At 41.6% G+C, this 21,436-nt stretch overlaps 1 protein-coding gene across 3 annotated transcripts in view; it reads left to right on the top strand.

Annotated features, from left to right (window-relative positions):
• gpc5c (glypican 5c) overlaps positions 1-21,436 on the top strand; it is a 143,520-nt gene that overhangs the window by 32,048 nt on the left and 90,036 nt on the right. For all 3 annotated transcript variants that reach the window (XM_049598028.1, XM_049598027.1, XM_049598026.1), the window contains one exon: positions 8,528-9,231. In XM_049598028.1, the coding sequence (XP_049453985.1) occupies positions 8,528-9,231 (704 nt within the window). The remainder of the gene's footprint in view (positions 1-8,527; positions 9,232-21,436) is intronic.

The raw sequence follows: 21,436 nt of genomic DNA, 5'->3' as shown, positions 1-21,436 counted from the left end.
AAAGACTAGTTTTGGCTCATAATTGAAACAATGCACAAATGACCCTGTGTTGATTCATAAGAAAGCTGAAAAATGAAAACAGGGGCCACACCTGCTAAGAAAAGTGGAAAACTCTTCATTAGACTCCCTTTCATCTTGGATTCCTTTCACACCTCCGAGTCAGCTCAAGGGTCTGTTTCATGTTAAATGTTTCCTTTCCCTTTTCATGAAAATCTGGAGTCCAGTCTCTTTCTCCAGCCGTCTCTAGTTGTCATCAGTTTCCAGTTATATAATGGGTTGTTACCTTGACAAGGCTTTTTTGTTTATCACAAAACCACAGGCTGTCATCAGTGTAGCCAGGTTTTGGGAGAAAATGCCTCCATTCTGTTAAATTGACTTAAGAATGTTCCATCCTGCAGAGTATAAGCCACTGACAGCTGATTTGCTGTTGCATAGAATCTACTTTATATTTCGAATCTTTCTTTCCTGCGCTTGAGTCCTTGTTTGGATGTGTGTGTTCTACTTTTCTACCATCTGCAGAACTAAACAATATTTCACAACTGATTCTCTGGAGTATAATGTCTGTAGCAGTCCCTCTAAGACAGGGGTCAGCAACCTTTGCTATCAAAAGAGCCATTTTTTTTTTTTTTTACCAAAGATGATAATTAAAAAAAAAAGTGTGGAGCTGCATAAGATATTTGAGCCTTATAATGAAGGTGCTATAGCCTGTTAATTCTAAATTAGCCTAAAATAGTCTAAATTAGCATTCATTAATATGTTTTCCTAGGTGGCTCCTGTGCAGGGTGCTATTTATGATTATTTGCTGGCAGTAAAAGCAAACATGAACTATTAAATTCTTTATTTTATTCCAAGACTTTTGCTTTTTTGGATTTGGCATCCATAGCTAACCAGCCAGGGAGACTCAAGACGAGCCACTGCTGTCAAGGTTCGTCAAAATTTCGAGGAAAGGTGCCAGGCACTTGATGTATTATGCACATTTTAGTTCTTGACATGTTAAAACACTTTTTTTATTCGGTTTCGGTAAGTTTCACATTTTTACAGTTGGAGAATGTAAGAATTACCAGTACTCCAAATATTACCAGGTGTCACACTTAACTCAGCAGCTGCTCCTGTGTGGAACATAATGACACCGGGTCTCAACAGCAAATGAACATCTATCTATGGTGTCTTGTAACACTGGAGCTCTCTGTCCACACTGAACCCCTTAAATAGGCATTTCTGTTTCATGTAAACAAATATTAAAGTAAATATTAGCTGCGCACTCAAGATCAGACTGGAAACGTTCCCACTGAAAAGATGAGTGAGTAGCCTGCTTGCTATCTTCATACGTTTTTAACATTACTTTTTTAAACAGAAAACATGTTTTCTGTTGTGATATTTACTGGAAATGAAAACAATATGACCAACAGCAAGAACAGTAAGTTGTTATTAGCAGTGTGTTTTAGCTTACCAGAAACTTTAAGCTCCCTGGTAATCTCGTTCCCCAACTGACACCATTAGATAATTCCTTATTTTAACTTCACAAATCAGACGTTCCTGGTCCATTGTGGTGCTTCCCAACAGAAGGTCAGCTCAGAACAGCAGCGGTGTGTCACACTTTGCCAGTTGGGACACTATTTTTTCAGCTTCAAATCCAAAATATTGCCATATTGAAGCAGTTTTAGTTTTTTTAACTCTAAGCCTGCCATGTTTCATCTCGTCACACAAAAAAACACGTTAACTTTTTAGTAAACAAACCTAACGTGCCAGTGCTGGGCTTGTTAAACATCATGATATTATGTCAGTGTTGCTGTCATATTGCTTACGACTAATGCAATACAAGCTGGGTTTAGTACCTACTTTTGAATTAGCTTGAACATATCATAATGACAAATGTTTGTTCAGCCGGTAAGCATAAAATCAAACCAGTTAAAGCTTGTGCATCAGACTGGACCAGCAAATCAACCCAGCTCTAATATGAATTTGCATACTGCCTGGGCTGCTCATGCTGTACTTAAGAGTCAAAAGTCATTCCTACTTGTGCAGCTGGCATACTTTTAGTTGTAACTGTATGTAGTTATCAATGAGTGCAAATGCTTTCTGTGTATGACACTCTGTGCAGCTCCTTAGCGCGACACTACATCAAAAGAGACACTGTGATTTATATACCAATAAACAAAAGAGAAATGGGGGGGTCACTACAGACCTGTGGCCCCCTTAATGTGTAGGACCAGAGGTGCTGTCCATCAGCCTGTCAACAGTCTGCCCTCATGCTGGCCCTCCACATCTCCCCGTTATGGCATTAGTCATTTGAACGACCCTCCCCCCGCCCCTGTCCTTCCCTCAGCCCCTCACCCACTGCCCCCGTGCTCTGTCTCCTCTGTCCCGTCCTTCTCTCGTCTGCTCATTCCCCTGCCTTCGATCATGTTTCCCTACTTTGGCCAGAGCAGAGAGCAGTGATCCCTCTCCTGTCCCATCTCCACCGCCACTTCTCCCCCCACACCACATTATAGCCCAGTGCATCCTGCGTGCCCCTGGCATCTGTGGAATTGTTTATGTTTCAGAGTTTTGATATAGCTGGGCTGCCTTTTTAATTACCCCCACCTCCAGCCCTCCTCCTCTCAAGCTCATTATCCCACCTGTTAGCCCCCTGATAGGACAAGACCAGCAAATTAGGATTTGGGGCAAGGGTTCGCTGAAATTTGTGCACACATTTGTGATTGCATATGTGGGGCTTCTAAGGGGCTTGTGGAGTCACAGTGGTTTTGGCAGGAGTGTAGCCCCCCAGTTCTTGCAGGTCAAATTTGCATGAACAGCATGTCTGCGCCTGTTGTCTGACAGATGAGTCACGCTCCCTCTTTAGACTTTAGACATGTGATTTTACCACACAAGTATGGTGAATAAACAGATTGATTCATTGACTTATTAATAGTTTATTACCATTAAACTGTTTGCTGAAAGGTTAGCGGCTGGGAGATTGTATGACATTGCAGCTCTCCCCTGTAACCTAAGATGACCAGCGCTGAGTGGGAGATTGCCCTATGTACAGTATTTCTACTAATTAAAACAAGGATATGTAATCTACACATGTGTCACTATGTCATATATCTGTTTGGTGACCTGTGTGAAACCCAAGCCTGTGGTGGGATTAAAATGCTTTGCCTCAGAAGATGGTTGGTGAGGTCCAGTAAGGACTGATTGCCAAGATAGGACAGGCCCACAGCCCCATGGTATGAGAACAGTGTCTCCTACCTCATTATCACAATATTACCGCATCTTCAAGCATGCACATATGCACACCCTCCTCTACAGGCCCACTTGCACGTACTTAAAAATACAGACATACTGTACATGCACTCATACTTGCACTTACAGTATTAAAGATGCAGTCTCACTCATGACACAGACACAGATAAACCCTCTAACCCAGGGCTATAAAACTGGTTTAGGGCAGGAAAGGTTTCAGGGCCACACATGATGCATTTTCCATTTTTACAATCCAAAATATTCCATACAGGTGAAATGAAGAACTTGACACCTTAAATTTTCCTTCCATTTTGCAACGCTGTGTGTTTTAAATTCTCCTTAATTTCAAGCAGAGTTCTTAATTGATGTTAACTTTACCTTATATTAAATAGTAAAGAAATAGCAAAGGCTTAATTGCATTTCAAGAAGAATTTGAGGGACCATTTTATAGCGCAGAAGTCACCTTTCTTATCCTACAACAGGCCACATCTGGAAACATTTTATATCTTTATCTAATAGAATGAAATACATTTCAAGGATTTTACAGGAGTAGCAAAGGGGGGCTTATATTTGTCACTCAAAAACACACAAGACGTGATTCCTTTGGGTTAAAAGGTTAATAAGAAAAAAAACACTTTAAAGTTTGCTTTGCTGACATTGAAACTGTAGTGATGTCAGCATGACTGTTGATAGATCATTTTGATTACTTTTGCTGCAAACCATGCGCAAGACTCCAAATCTGCAGATGAGCCACAGCCGTGGAGAAGCTGTGTGGGTGCTCCAACCTGTTTACGTGGACGACAAAATAAAAAACAAAAGGCTCTGGGATGCACATGTGATGCTCATGCAGGCAGTGTGGCCCAGACGTTTGCCACACTTTGTAGCTCTGGTCTGTCATACTGTAAAGACTGCACATGTATAACTGGTGTAACTGTATAGTTGCTTTGTGGCATGCATCGAGTGCTGCACATAGGCACTTTAAATAGTCATAAACAAGTAGCTTACCACAGCAGCAACTAGCACTATTACTAGAACTACTACTACTGATCATACAGTATAATTGTCCATGACCTGTCATGCCTGTCTGGTGCCACATGTCTGTGCTGAGATGTGGCAACCTAGCTTTGATGCCTTGTCCTTAAATACCTACTCCCACTGTGACGTTACTGCTCATTTAGACACGAGCACGCAAACATGCATCTCTTTCAGTGCGAGAGTGATTCAGAAATCAGGGACTGCTGGGAAGCAAAGGCGAAGAGCACTATGGTTGTGACTTAAATCATAGAGCTGCCACTGCGTTTATTCTGACGCAGTTATTGTGGTAGCTTCACCATGGTGACACTAATTGTGCCAGTAAAACACTGGGTTGCCATGCAGAATGTAAAGTGGAAATAGCTTCTTATGATCAAACCCAGTGATCTCAGAGAGTGGCCTTGGCAAAGTATTTGTGGAAAGATATGGTATAATATCCCATCCCAGAGTCATAAATACATACTCAGTTTAGGCCACTGCAGGACAAAGGCCTTCTCTGCTTTGCAACTGCTGCTTTTTTATCCGTTTAATACCTTGTTTATTCCGAGCAGAGTGCATGTCAGATTAGCCCCACAGGGCCACAGACAAAGCAAGCCTGTTCATTTATTCCTATATAGTTAGCTTGACAATTATGTGTTTTGAATTTCAGAGTTTTCAGGACTTCCTTGGAAATTAAAGATAATTGCTCCATGCAAAACAGCCTCAATCCAGCCAGACTTCATTTCCCAAGAGACTTACCGATGGGAGTGTGTGACATGGTAATGATAGCCACCCACGACTCTGCGTCTGAATGGACTGTGGTTAAATCCAGATTCAGACACTGTGGTCAGCCAGAACAATCAAACCCAATTGACTATCATGCAATGGTACTTAGGACTTAAAAAGCTGCTGGTTTCATGTTTTTTTGTCATCACCCTGTTTCCCAGTACTGGAAAGTGCAGAGAAACCCACAACGACTGTACTTGATTTATCATAGAATGAGAAACCGGATACATTTGAGCGTGGGAGAGGACTTGATAGAGACCAGAAAATAACCAATGTTGAAAATGAATGAACCGCGGGATCCACGTTTTTGTTTGTCAGGGGAAGCGTGGAGAGGAAGAAAGGTGGACTCTTGTCCTAATTCTGTATATTCAGAGAAGGACATGTTTGAAGTAACAGCCACGGAGAGACAGGGAAGTGCTCCGGACCCAGGGGCCAAATGAATCCAGATGTCAGAGCATGTTCACAAGGTGGAGTCCACTTGTACAGTAGTTGTTTTTCCTTGTTCAAACGTTCAGTCGCTTCTTTTTATTCCATTTTTCCTGGCACTCTCCCGCTCTTCCCTTTTTTTTCCCCCGTGTTCATGTTCTCTCTCAGTGTCACTCTCTTGGCAAATAAAAATACGATTTTATAACAAGTACGGAATGTCTTAAAGATTTAATGATGCTGTCAGAAACCGTTTAAAATATGTGCATCCATTCATGAAGCTCTTGAGACATACAAGATGGACTTTTTTTTAGATTCGTCTTCTTGAAAACTTGATTGTCTTGTTGTGTGGAGTTTTGTTTTGCCCCTACCACAGCTCACAGAGAGTATGATTAAACCATGGTATTTCTGAGCATGATAATTTTATAATAACATTATGTAATGCCGTGTAACCTAAGCCTGTGGGTACATCTTGCGGTGTAAATGTCTGACTGGCAGGCAAGCAGGCAGACCTCACACTGGTACCAACCCTGCAGCCCCTCAGGCTCATAGGAGACACTGAGGTGGAACTGCAACTGTAACTTCCTGCAAATCTAATGCTATTTTTGCTCATTCCTTTTCTGTTTCTGTTTGTCATGTTGTTGTCCCTCCTGGTCTGTCTCTAGCTGGTCATCTCGGGAGGTCTTTCTGACTGCTTTCAGCCTACAATCAGTCACCCTCCACTTTACAGTAATAATCCGTAACAGGCCGTTAACTTTTCATGTCTGCTTTATTTCTGTCACACGCAGTCACGCTGCTCAAAACTCATCTAATGGGCTACACTTTACATGTGCAGGAGCAGCTCCGATCATGACAATGGTAATTTCGAGTGCATTATTATGAGTTGTGCCTTTTGCTGGCCGGTGGGGAGTCCCTGTGTGTCACAGACAGCGGTCATATTAGTGCAGCTGTTGAGTAGGACATGACTGTTGTTATCCTTCTGTCTGTGAGCTGGGAGGGGCTGGACACACACAGGCACACACACAAACACACACATACTCATTTGGTAACAATCACTGTACTGAGATAGATCACTATGTGAAAGGTACTCTTATGAATGAATATGTACATGTAAACATCGAGCACTTTTAAAAACTGTAGTCCACAGTACATGATTAATAACATTTCGTTAGTGCACAGTATCATATGTACATTACATGTACATTTTGGGCTTATGCTTCTTTTTCATTTTATTTGTGTGTGTGTGTGTGTGTGTGTGTATGTGTGTGTGTGTGCGTGCTGTGGTGGCGAGGGTGGTGGTGGGGGTAGGAGGGTGTTGGCACCCTCCTTCTCCTGTCTCAATTTCTGTACAGTTGCTACTGCTCCTTCATGTTCTGTCATGCTTTTAAGCTGACATCACACCCCAGAGGAGAGTGTCGTGTCCAGGACACGCATACACAAACACACGCCCACACATACATACATACATGTACATACGGTCCCACACAGTTGCATACAGAGGAGAATATATGAAGAGCTGCTGGGAAGGAAAGCAGGATGGAAGGTTTCAAGTGGACGGGCAGTGACGGGATGGTGGGACAAAAGGATGAGTTTGGCTCATAGACTGCATAAAAATAATGGACGTAGCCATTGGTTTGTGGACTCCCATTTTGAAGCCTTGAGTTCAGCATTTTGACTGCCGCCATCTTGGTGTTTTGGAGCCAGAAGTGACCATATTTCAATATGTCTCCCAGGCAGCCTGTCACTCAAAGCAGCCATGCTCTTAATTAACTCTAAGCCTTTATCAAATTTAAACGGGTGAATTGTATAAAAATTCAGCCCCCTGTACAGTTGTCATGAAGAGTGAAATTAGCTTTAGAGAGCAGAACACTTTTTTGCACATTTATTTCTGCTGTTAATTTGGGCATTTTAATATCCATGGGGATTGATTTGCTTTTGTAGCCAGCCTCAAGTGGTCATTTGAAGAACTGCAGTTTTTGGCACTTCAGAGGTTGTCGCTTGGTTAGGCTGTACAATAGAAATGGTTTCCAAAATAATAATAAGCAAGACTGCCCACTTTTCTGTTGCTATGTGATTGTTTATGATCAAATTACTATTATGTAACTTTCTGGTAGACTCTTACGTAACTATAAACCATATCTGTAAGCAGTAAAATGGGGATGGGGATGTTGGAGAAAAAGGAAAGAAAATTTCATTTCATACATTTTATTTATGAGGACAACACACATTAATCAACATTTCTGTAAAGGTGCCAGTGTAAGCCAGCTGACTAATTTTCCACTGCAGTCCTGCGAGATGTTTTGAAATCAATAAAAGGATGAAATAAAGACAGCATGAAGACACAAAGACAGCATTAATACAGCAAACAGAAATTATCAAGATAGACGGAAGCCATGCAAAGCAAATGACCGTGGAAGAAAATCAAACTGTTTTTCTGAATTTCATGGGTTGTTTCCCAGCCCTTGCTTCACCCTCCTCTCTACTCTGTTCCGCTACCTTGCTTAGCAAGAAGTGGCACCTTATTGGCACTGATCAGCCTCTGCGCTGACATCATTGATTACTTTACAGCTTCACTTGCTTACCAGGAAATGACACAAGAACTAGATGACTCAACTGCTGTGTGTGCGTAAGAGAGAGAGTGTGGTAGGTGGCATGTCAAACACTCTTGCAGAACCTGGAATATACAATATTTGCCATAGAAAATGCAAGCTGATTGCGGTTGCTGCTCGTACCAGGATGCTGTTCAAATCTCTCTGTCTGTCTCTCTCAGTGTAGACATGCAGAGACTGTCTCCTTAAGACATACTTACTGGGGTGATGACTTCATACACAATGATATCCAACCGCATTATAGGGAAACTTTACACTGGTTTCTCGACCCAGCTTACTGACGCGCACAAGCCAAGCTTAGCTGGTTAGGAGCCAGGATTTGGATATGTGTTTGCATTTTGGATGCCTGACACATTTCATGGACAGCTTCTTGTCATCAGTGATTTTCAATATTCCCCTCATATTGAATGTCATCTGTCCTTGTCTTTCCGTCTGTCTCTTATCACTGTGTTTCTCTTTTGCTCTCCTTGCAGACATGTTCCAGTACCTTCTGTCCTTCTCTCAGGGCCACCTGAGTTCACTATTGGAGGGAACCTACACATCCCTGTCCCGCCATGCCCTACCCCATGTCAACCAACTCTTCTCCTCACTCTCCCTCTACCTCCGTGGGGCCAACGTCTCCGTGGAGGCTTCAGTTCACCAATTTTTTAACAACCTCTTCCCACTTGTCTATACGCGGCTCATCAATCCAGGCATTGAAGGCAGCGTGATGATGGGCAATGAAATGGGTGACTGTCTCCGTATGATCAGGCAGGACGTCAACCCTTTTGGGCCTCATCCAGCCGTCATGGCCCAGGAGCTTGCTGGGGCATTGGGAGCTGGGAGGCAACTGGGCCTGGCCCTAGAGGAGGGTCTGGAGGTGATGAACGCCACTGAACATGTCAGCATGAGCAAAGAGTGTGTGAAAAGCCTGGTGAAGATGGTGTACTGCTCCCACTGCAGAGGCCTGACGCTGATTAAGCCCTGTGTGGGTTACTGTCTGAATGTTATGCGAGGCTGCTTGGCCAGCGTATCGGAGCTAGATCAGCCTTGGAGGAGGTATACCAGCCTGTTGGAGCAACTAACCCATGCCATGGCTGGCCACCACAGTTTGGAACTAGCCCTGCTGGGGGTCAGAGGGCACGTTAATGAGGCCTTGCTCTATGCACAGCTCCATGGTCCACTCATCACCGCCACGGTGAGTACACACCAGATCATCAGCTTTAATAGCACATGCTAAAAGCCTCCAAACCTTTTTGTTTAACATCTTTGTTTTATACATATACCTTGGCAGTCTTTAATGTATTGATTGGAAAGGTTTTGCAGGCTGCTTGTGGGTTATGAGCTATTTTTTCCACCAATGCAACAAAGAACTCTGCACACAGCATTAATGTTTGTACAGTGCTGAAACTATTCAGAGAAAAATAATGTTTATACAAAGAAAAAAGCCCAGCCCCTTCCAGACAAATGCAGGCTGAGCCGAGCCTAGAGAAGGACTAATTTTCCAAAATGGCAAAGCAGCTAAATGTCACCGTTGTTGTTTAGATTCTTACTGTCGGGGAATATTCCTCATTGACTATGATGGAAATGAAAAAAGATAGATACAGATAAAATGGGGAGTGAGTGCACTTGCATGCTGTGAGCACTACCATATGCCTTTTGTTATATATATGGTTTTAAGTTTGATGTTCACCACATGAAGACAGCTTCATGGACAACTGCCTAACATTTCTTAGAACTGAATACTGCAGTGAAATCTACACTTAAAATTGTACTTTTGTTTCACTATTGGATTTTTTTGTTGTTTGTATGTTTTACAGCAAGGGGTGAGAATAATGAGAATAATTTTGACCTGTTATGCATGTCGGCACTGCGCACCAACCAGGTATGGTAGGAGCTAATGTTAGCAAGTGGTGCCGCTCATTTGGTCAAACGCTGTTCCAAGCCAACAGCATTGCTGTGAAAACACTGTACCCACTCTCAAGTAAGCGGCCCAATTTTGAGTCTTAAACTGTCTTTAACATTATCAACTACTTTTGGGTTTGGTAGTGCTGTTAGCAGTGTCAGCATTGTTAGTGGTATTAACATAGTTAACAGTGACAGTGATAAAGTGTTTTTTGTTTTGTTTTGTTTTTTTGTTTTTTTTTTTTGAGTCAAAATAAAGCTGCTTGTTTGCCTGGGCTACCCAAGGGAGAACGAACAGTGGGTGGCCACCATGTTCCCCGTGGGAGGACAGCGTTACCAGTGATAATGGTCAATTAAGTGGTCTCGCTAGCTAGCTCCCACCCAACCCAGGTGCGCAGTGCCAAACAGCCAAGGCTAACGTTAGCTTACCATAAGAGGCCGGAGGACAGGCAGTGGGCACTTTGTTTTTGGATGTTAATGCGGCTAGCCAGCTGTTTGTCAGCCTACAGAAAAATTATGTATAGAATAAAATAAAAGGCAAGACAATTACACCAAGACATTAAAATTTCCCCACCTCTAAATGGATAGCACTTTAAAATGCAGCTTAGTGAGTCAGTGGAGGGCTAAAAGAAAATGCCTCTAAGATTAGAAGGAAAGTCCTCTCATATTTCATGTCATTTTGCATTTTTTGTCCTTAAAGAAATAACTACTTAGTTATTGATTAATGGATATAACGCTTTAGAAAGCAAAATTAACCGAAACTGGCATCCCTATTCAAAACGTACTGCGGCTGTAAAAGTAGAGCTCAAATCTCTGCATCATCTGAAACATATCCCTGTATACAGAGTAATATATAATACACATCAGATGTAATACACGCTGAGACTGTAGTTCTGTTTTCATGTCAGTCATTTGCTTTATTTTTGAGATCTAAAATCAACTTTTCAGTAAATACAGCACACTGTGACCTTTATCTTCACATTTTTAAGCAATACCCTACTTGCTCTATATAAGGTGGGGTCATGCATGTGGGTGTAAGGTGACATGAGTCATACACAGTGGAGCAGAAGGTGATTAGCAGAGATTTATGTACCTCATCAAGAGGAACATAAAGTTTAACTTGCGTTCAGTCCCCATTGCATCTTCCTCGCTCCTCTAAATTTCAGGCATGCTTGTTGACGCAGTGCTTGTGTATTTCATGTTTCTAGAAAAATCTGTAAGAGCACTCATACATGTCTCTCTCCTGGGAACGAGCTGGAGTTCTGGATGACATACTTCCATTACCTTTACTGGCCCCTTTTACTGAGTAGGTGGCTAGACTCAAGTCTCCCGAGCTGTGGGAATAGGCTGTTATATTTGTTTATCCTCACAGCCTGTGTCTCTCTTAACATCATCCCTACCTCTCTCCATCTCATTAGTTTGATATTACGGGTTACAGATATGAGTTATTTTAAATCATATCCTGTCAACACGTTGAGTTATTCGGTTGAACTGTGTTGAATATGGAAGCAGAGAGGGGAAGGACAATGCTTCAAATGTTGACGGGGTTATGTGGGGTGCAGTTGTTCCCTAATATCTTTAATGGGACCACTTGTGGACAAGTCGACACTGGAACTGTTCCCAGAGCCGGACTAAAACTGTAAGACAACACTAAAGAAGCCATAATGTCCAAACTTCAGCATGGCTATTCTGCTTGACTTAAAGTACAGTGCATTCTTCCACTGAGCTATTGTCAATTATTCTCAAAGACTAGTGATTACTGTGGTGACTAAGGCTGTGCTCAGACTGCAGGCAAATCAGATTTGTTTCTTAAATCAGATCTTAGACTGTCTGCACTCTTGTTTGCAAGCGTTATAGATCTGAGACATCACCAACCTATCTGCATGTGTTGCTGTGGTAATAATGTAGGCATCAGTAACTAACTATCTTCAAAGGAAGACTTCGTCAACATCTGTTTTATCTAAGGGTGGCACAGTGGTACAGTGGATAGCCTCAAAGCAAGAGGGTTACTGGTTCGAACCCAGGTTGGGGGAGCCCTTCTGTGCGGAGTTTGCATGTTCTCCTCGTGTGGGTTTTCTCAGGCTACTCCAGCTTCCTCCCACAATCCAAAGACATGCAGGTTAGGTTAATTGGTGACCGTAGTTGTGAATGTGAGTGTGAATAGTTGTCTGTCTCTATGTGTCAGCCCTGCAATGGTCCAGCTACCTGACCAAGGTGTTTCCCGCCTCCTCTGCCCAATGTCAGCTGGGATAGGCTCCAGCCTCCCAGTAACCCCCAACAGGATAAGCAGTTACGGAAAATGAATCTATTGTAGCAAAATGTATCTAATGAAGCACAAAAGGAATTGACTTTGGGGCTTGGTGGTAGAGCAGGCGCCCCATGTACAAGGCTGTTGCCGCAGCGGCCCAGGTTCGAATCCAGCCTGTGGCCCTTTGCTGCATGTCACTCCCTCTCTCTCTCCCCCTTTCACACTTGTCTGTCCTATCAATTAAAGGCTTAAAAATGCCCAAAAAATATCTTTAACAAAAAAAAAAAAAAAAAAGGAATTGACTTTATCACGCTAGTAGGTCACTAAAAGTTTGATTTGTGTTTGTAATATAAATGATTACATAATTAAAAAAAAAAATCAATATTTGGGCTCCATATATTGATACAAAATAGCCATGCAAAATATTGCGACAATATGCTATATTGATTTTTCCGCAGTTTTGATCTCCATGTGGTCCTCCACAGCACTTTTGTCATTCTGGATTTGACATCATTGTTGCGTGTCACGTTGCAAGTGACACAAAAGACGCTTGCTAATCCTATTTGAGCGGCCAAAGCAGCCGGACTGAGACCGATCTATAGAAATTTGATTGGAATTGTGTTTCAAACCTCATCCAAATGTGGTTTGGATCTGATTTGCAAAAATGCCTTTTCATGTGTTTTGTTTTGTCAAGACTCTCAACAATCAAACTGGATACAATCTGGATACGCCAAAAACGGATTTGGGCTGTCAAAACAAGACCTTAGTGTGCTGGCCAGGTTTACTTAAAGTAGCATACAAATAACAATTTACTCAGAAGTTGTATTTCTGTTCTTTTGGCAGCGACCATCTGCCTCCCCCTACTTAAACTCCTGGCAAGCAAACAAGCAGACCCCCAAAAACATCAGTGTGAATTTCAAGTTGTAATCCCTACATTACTCATTACTGACAAAAGCAATCACAGCACTGCTCTGTGCTGTAGTTCTAGTCTGTCGAACACCGTACATTACTGCCAGACATCTCAATACTTCCTGCAAGTAAAGTATCATGGTGTACCAGAGTGAACTGAAACAAACGTCAGTCTGGAAGGTGGAAAAAAAATGTATAGCAAGTCGGAAAATGGTTGGCAGTCACACAAAGTTTAAGTAATTTGTAGTTAATGGTCTTAAACATGCAAAAGCACTGGTGTGGTCTTTTTAAAGTTGTTAAGGAGCATCACAGAGCCTGAATGATGCTACATTAAACACTCAGGTTCAACACACACATCCAAATGCATAGACACTTACTGTATAGATACATGCATGCGTAGACAGAGGAGGGTTGGTTGCCAGGTTTAAAGACTGACCTAATACAACTATGCAGAGAGAGAACCCAGCTTGTATTTCGTGTGTGTATGTATGCATGTGTGTGTGTGTATGCCTGCTTGGTATTCATGGGGTGGCAGGCCAGCCTGGAGCAGGGAGCCCAGCACGGGGACAAGTTGGACAGAATTGAAAGGGTTCCAGCTAGGCCATACAAACTAGACCCAGCCAGCTGGAAAAAAAGGACCAAGAGAATTGTTGCTGGAAAAGGAGGTGGCCCCCAGTCGGACACCGGTGGCTCCCATTTTCTGTGCTCTCATTGCTTCACGCAGGCTAGAGGGCAAACACGAACACCGAAGTTTACTCATTCACTTACGCGCTCAGACACACACAGAATAACACACGGTTCTATTGCCATGTATTACCTAGAACCCATGGCCTTTTTAAATCACAGTGTGTTTTTATAAAGCCACAGTGGCCTATCAAGGAAAACTGTTAAGTCTCTAGTGCACAACTACTGTGTCAGCGTAGCCACTTTCACCCTTACACCCTCATATACCCTCCTCCCAGATGAACACTCAATTTCAAACACCTATTTTTTTTTGTATATTACCCATACTGTCTTACTGCAAAGCAAATAAAACTTAAATACCTTTCTTAAACTACTGTTGATTTTTATGCTGTATGTGTGAAGTCAAGAACAAAGAAGTAACTCTTGGATATTGTTTTTTGCCAAGTAAGAATATTATATAGAGATGTTATTAAAGGAATTATTGTGACTGTGTGGTTTTACACTGGGATGTTATCCCACACCATTTTGTGGTTGCTCTCTCTCTCACTTAGAGAGCTGCAGACTACACAGAGTCTGCACTATATGTTGCAGTACGTCATAGGGTAGGACCTGGGTCAAAACACACATACTGTACACACACGCACACCAATCACCACACCGTGTGCAGGTATCAGGTTTTTAGAAGTCCTGTAAGGAGCCGTAGATGTGCAGCCCACCCTGTGACAATACTAGCAGCACGCGTTAGTCTGAAAGGCAGCTATTGATGGTTATGTGGGGCAGCAGGAGGATGGATTCTGTTTTAACACATTCCTGCTCTTATTGAGACGGAGCGTGAACGCGGGTCGGAGGGAAGTGGTTATGGTTATGGATATTGGGGGAGCCTGGGGCTGGATTATGTCGAGTAGACACAATTAAGAGAAAATTGGAAAATATCCAGTAAACGTGGCTACTCTTATTGGGCCCCAGTGCAAATGGTAGCTCCAATGTTTAGTGAGGTTTTCTTCCTCTGAATGCTGCCCTGTTGAATTCATATTATAGTTTTACCCTCTAGAGTGAACCGTCCTGGAGAGGCCACAGACTGCTGTTTATTGACATAGCCATAAAAATGATATGGCTCATATGACCTAGAGGGGAACTTTATATCCTCTATTTGCTAAAGATGAGTAGAGTTTAAATCTTAAAACACAGAGGCATGTTTTCAGTCATCCATTCACTCACTCAGTTATTCACTGAGAGCTTTATATCTGCTTATGAGAAAACAGCACCATTGGTCCAGATTAGAGCCGTTTATATGCAGGTCTACCTTATCCGCTTGTTGGTTTTACCCCAGCTTCTTATTACAGTCTTATGGAGGAATGATAATAGCAGCCTGGGCCTTTAGATAATGGAAACAAGGGCCAGTGGGATGACTGGAAGGGTTCCATCCACCACGGCGGCACCTCAACAGACAGCAGTGGCTGACATTGCAAGCGCTTTTTCTTTTACTCTATCCCATAATAAAATGAAGGAATATCATTGGTGTGAAAACAAACTTTGTTGTTATCACAGTTTTTTATTTTACATTCCCTATCCCGTTGTCTGCAGCCCTGTATTTCCATGGTTTTAGCATAGAAATGGGCAATATGATATACAATGTGTACCACCAGATATTTCTGCCAAACTGTTAATATTGTGGTATGTATTAGGCCATTGTGGGCAATGTAGAAAATAAACAGTTTCCAAAAATATTTTCCAGAAACGCTTATAAATGTATATACAAGACAAGGAAATTGAAGATGTTGCTGGATAAATGTAGTTATTATTATATGCTAAAAATAAATGGTCACAGTGGTACTTAAAGCTACATAAGGATTGCCAGTAGGGATGAGCGAGCACCATTATCTGTATCTGTGTCTGTATCTGTTTAACCAACTAAATTATCTGTATTTGTGTCTGTACTGGAAACAGGCGGAGTTCAACTTCTTTTGGGTAGGTGTCATTTTTTTGTGAAAAGCTAGAGTCCATTGCATACGCTGCCTAATGAATTAAAGCTCTTTAAAGGCATACTTTGAATATTTTTAACTAGCATTGTATCATAGCAATGTTTGAAGTATGTGTAAATGAACTGTAGTGAACTTCCTGCCATCTTGCCAGCGCCCAGATCTCCCTGCTCATCTTGCTTTTTTACCTCCGCTAAGGAGGTTGTGTTTTCGCCGGCGTTGGTCTGTTTGTCTGTTTGTTTGTCTGCAAAATAATTCAAAAAGTTCTGAACGGATTTTGATGAAATTTTCAGGAAAGGTTGATAATGGCACAAGAAACAGGTGATAAAATTTTGGTGGTGATCGGTTGAAGCGAAGTGGATAAAATAATAAAATGGCTGGAAATCCGAGCTGCTTGGTGGAGGTCTGCGCTCTCCGAGTGCTCTAGTTTATTATTTTTGTTTGCCCACCACCACCGACACAAAGAGTAGAGCTGACTAAATATAAACCAAGATTCTCTGACTATACTGCCTATTTTTTTTTGCCAAAAATGTTTTTATAAACATATTTTAGTGCACTGTTTGGCTGTAATATGAGAATTTGTGAACAGGAAGTGGATGCCATACTGTTTCCTGTATTGTAAAAATGACGGCTGAAAAAGATTAGATCAAACTAAGCAGTGCTGATCAAATATGAAACCAAAATTCTGTTACTGCTTTGCCTGTTTCTTGCTTAGGTTTTTTCAGCAACATATTTTAGCTTACTGTTCGCTATAATTCAAGATTGTTTGTTACAAGCTGGCTGCCATATTGTTTTATGTGGAAACATGGCCAAACTCGCTTTGTGTCACCCACCAGCAGGAGCATGTATTGGTCTGGTGCGGTGCAATGCATGCTGGTAGTTGTAGGTTTTCTACCTCTTGAGCAAAAGCCACAGTCCTGTTTCTGTTTTCTCTGGTCATATAGCACCACTTTCAAAGGTATGCATCTTTCTACTGCAAAGACAGCCTAGTACATGCCCAGCATGTACATTTTATATATATATATATATATATACTTTACATTTTACTAATGTAATATAATGGAAACTTTTTGAAACACTCTGACATCAGCTGCTGAGGTAACGTTATATAAAAGGATTAGCGTCACCAGCTCTGGCCTTTATGTTTGCTCTCTGTGTCTAATATTTGAGACCAGCAGAATCATAGCTGACGCAAAATGCACTGGTGGCCAATCTATACGCTAAACCCATCTTTCTAAGTTGTGTGCGCCTTTGGCACTGGGTCTAACCCTCAAGCTGACTGACTGACTTACTCAGCAGTCCATTAGCTAATGATGGTGGGTGCAGCCTCTCCTGCCTCAGCCACCCTCACGCATCTTTTCCCGCTCTAATCTTTCGTCCTTTAGTGTTTGCCTTGCAGCTGGTGCTATGCTGCAGTCCTCAACACCACAAAAAAAATTCCTGTATTTCTTCTCCTCTGTATGAAAAATGCAGCATTAGCCGTGAGCACTCGCCATGTGATTGATTGCTGGGCCATTAAATTTGGATCTGAACATAAAGCAATGGTCCACAGTATATTATTTTTTCTCTGTGACCCATGACTTGGATTGGCGGAATTATATAATTACAGAGATCATGTAATTTCTCAGATATGAGTTGATTATACGTTGATGACATGTTCACAGAAGGGAGACTAAATGATGTGGGGTTTTCCTTCAGAGCTTGAGGTCTGCTTCTCAGATGGACTGTTTCACACAGAATAAGAAATGACAGGATAGAGAGGCATGACGAGAAATAGAAAGGGGGTTGACAGGAGCACAAATGCATTGATGCTGTTGTTCTTGAGACTAATAAATATCAATAACAAAGCTCGTATCCATAAGTCTTCACTCCACTGGTCACGGTCTGTCACTGGATGAAAGTCTGAATTTGATTTAGACAATACATTGAAATTGTGAGAGCCACGACACCACGACATGACAGAGTTTCTGCCTCTACCTTGTCCATTATCGAGTAAATCAGAACGCCTCATCATGTAATAATGCTTCTGTGTAGTGTAAGCTGTCACACAACAACTTTTGCAGAAAAAAACCTTATCTGGGATTACTAATCAGGTCCTTTTTCATCATTTGGTTCTCATAATAATGCTTCTAGATTAAACGTGATGAGCTACTGTAGACTACGGTGTCTAACAACAGGCAAACATGCTGCAACAGCCCAAACATTTCCATTAGGAGCATTGTGCTGCAGCTTCAGAAAATATCCCAATTCAAAAACACACCAACCCCAAAACAAATGCACAACACAAAAATGCTCCATATCCAGTCAACACAATGGAAGTTCTCCAGACCTCTAGGGTGGAACTAAGTGGAACAGCATCATTTTTTACTTGAGAGAGAGAGACCAGATGCAGATGAGGGGTGTGTTCGTTTTTGAAGTGAAAAGAAAAGTGGAGTGAAGAGGCTACAAAGAAGGCACATATTCCTTTTTACATTTTGCCTTAGTTAGGTTTTTGCAATACTATAAAAGAGCAACAGACTTATGTAAAAGACTAAGGTCATATCTAACAATCACACTGTCCTGTCTGTTCTCTTTCCGCATTTCTTGCTGTTGCTGTATTTGTTTTGGCTTTTTTCAACAAGTTTTTTAATTTGCCACACATTTTTATTGTTGTATTTGTTTTGGCTTTCTATGTGTCTTTGATTGGCATCGTTTTTGAACCTGCAACATGTTTCTCCATATGAAAAATGCTCTGGGTCATTGTAGGGCATTGGTGGACACCATAGTAGACATCTCAGCAAAGTATGCCACCTTTGGGCCACTTGTTCACACTGTGTTGTCTCAGTTCATTGCATCAGCACCCCTGGCTGCATGCCTTTTTACCCTGTTATAAGCCTGCCTTCCTACCCCTCTATGTTTCTCCTCCTGTCTGTCTGTCACACTTTAAATAGCCTCTACCATCCCTGTGCGTCTTCATATTCCCAACATCCTCACCTGATGCCCGGGTGCCCACCGGCCCTGTGTTTTAGCACCTTTAAACTTGAGCTAGCTGGCATGATAATATCATGCAGCTGCAGCTGCTGCTGTGAAGTTAACACAAATGCCTACTGCATCTGTGTTATGATTTTAGTGGTAATTGCTGGTTCACTTGGAGGCTTCAAATGGACACGTGGACTCTCAAAGTTTCTACCCGCCAGCTTATTTTCTCTGCTTGTATGCGTGTGCTCCACCGTATCGCAGACACAGACAAGATGAACTCACTTGACCTTTCTCTGTCTCCTTCGCCTCCGTCTCTGTGGTATAACACCACTTGAATCCTCCGAGACATGTTGCCACATTTGGTGTCTGTAATTCTCGTAAATTTGTTTACAAAGATGGACAAATGTTGTCAACAGACTCTAAAGTAACACCCATTATTTATAAGGAAAAACCGAGGGCCTCTCATTTTTAGATCATCTGTGAGTGATTTCATCAGGGTAAACAAGCCTCAGTGCGTAGAGAGAAACTCAGTGTTCTCTTTACTGATTGGAATCTCAAGGACTTTTCCCCGTGATATATGAGGGACTGAGTCTCTCTTTAATTAGCCCTGACATCATTCGGATAAGAGAGGAAGAAAAAGACGAGGAGGGGGACTGATTGACAGAGACTGCAGAGTGAAGACTAAAGAGAGAGATGGAGACAAAGTGATTTAGAAAGAATGAAGAGAGACCTTAAAAAGATGGCAATGAAAAATTGGCGGGAGGCAAAAAGAAGGCAAGGGGAGAAGAGTAATGCTGTAAATCATCTATACACTCTCGCTCAAGGCTTTCTGGGAGAGGCCAAGTGGAAGGCTGTCACTATTAGCTTACGGGTGGCTCAGGGGGTGTTACAAATGCTGCATGTTTCTGCAATGAAATAGCTGAACACTGTTTAAGCTTTTGATTTAAAGCTACAATACATTTTTATCTCCTGAATACAGAATGTTTAGAGCAGATCCAAACCCATAAAATGATGTTTGCTTTCTATTATGTTCAGTAATGAATTAATTGATAGAGAATTAGTTTTTACAGTTCATGTGACACACACATCTGTCTTTGATGCAGTTTTTCTTTAATTAACGCCTGCTCTTTTACTCACCAGCTTTAATCTTCCCGTACCAAAAGAACTGGAGTGTTACCTCACACACATGTGAAAAGAATGAAGGATGGCATTAGTTCAGTTGTTCAGTTTAACATTATCAGATGGCAATTACTACTCGTATCAAGTCAATGGGTCTTTTAATCACAGAAGCTCACTCATTTTCAGTCATTGACTACTGGCCTATTTTAAGCAGCAACATTCTGTCATTACTGAATATACAGATTTCCAATAATTTAAAAAGATATTTGTGATGGCATCTGTTAATTTGTGCATCATGTATTGTATAGTCGTAGTGCCAGACTTAAGAATTGTTCTTCATCGGTCAGGATTGTTTTAGTTGCCGAGTGTTGGAGATATCAGCTGACGAGATGTCTGCTTTATCTCGAATATAATGGAACTAGATGGCACTCGGCTTAAGCACCAGAAAAACATATATTTGAAAAACTTGAAACAACAGCAATGTCTCTTTCCAGAAATCATGACCCGGTTATGTAAGATAATCCACAGACCTAGGTGTGAGCAGTTTCATGCAGGAACTATTTTCTTGATATCAAACTACACCTGCCAACTGTGCACCACGTAGAAGGAAGCGTGCATTTACTGCTAGCTCACTTAGCACCACTGAGCTAGCTAACATTACAGCTCAGCCGAGGAGGATACCATTAATGTTTGTGTCTTGCATGAAATGCACGCTTCCTCCTGTGTGGGGATATGGTTTGGGGGGTTTAGTTTGGTAGAAAAAAAACAGGGTAGCACTTTACTTGAAGGTATCTACCTAAGGGTGACATGACACTGTCATAACTATGACATAACACTGTCATGAACTTGTCATAAACATTATGTACATGTCATAAACGTTTATGACTGCTGAAGTGTCATTCTGTCTTTGTAATGACAATACATTAAATTTGTTTGGGATGTCCTTATTATGACAACTTGACATTAACCAGGATGACATTACCAGAAGATGTCTTTGTCATAACAATAATAATCATTATGTCAACTTGTCATAAACACAAAAAGAGGTGCATTTCTTATTAATGTCAAATGTTATGACAAAGACATCTTCTGGTAGTGTCATCCTGGTTAATGTCAAGTTGTCATAATAAGGACATCCCAAACAAATTTAATGTCAACTTGTCGTGACAAAGACAACTTCTGGTAATGTCACTTTGATTAATGTCAAGTTGTCATAGTCAAGACGACCCAAACAATGTCAACTTGTCATTACAAAAACTGAATGACACTTGACGACAGCAGTCATGAACGTTTATGACATGTACATAATGTGAAGAAGGCAGACATCTCTTTGGCCGAAATCTCCAACACTCAGAAACTCACACCAAAACAATCTAGACTGATAAACAGCACTACAGGTAAAAGGAAAACTACTTTGATTTTGGGAAGAACTGTCCCTTTAAGTTAGAAATAGTTCCAGCAAAAGGGTGCCCCTTTTAGTTTAAAGTATTAGAAATATATTTACTTAATCATAAGTGAGTTAGTGTTGAGCAGTTCCACTAAAAATGTAAAATCAGGCTAGAGGAGAAATACTTTACTCTCTATGTAAGATCAAAAAGAGC

This window comes from Epinephelus fuscoguttatus, linkage group LG15 (assembly GCF_011397635.1).
Source record: "Epinephelus fuscoguttatus linkage group LG15, E.fuscoguttatus.final_Chr_v1".
Lineage (NCBI taxonomy): Eukaryota > Metazoa > Chordata > Actinopteri > Perciformes > Serranidae > Epinephelus > Epinephelus fuscoguttatus.
The sequence above is the reverse complement of the archived record's forward strand: the minus strand, read 5'-3'. Positions and strand labels throughout refer to the sequence as shown.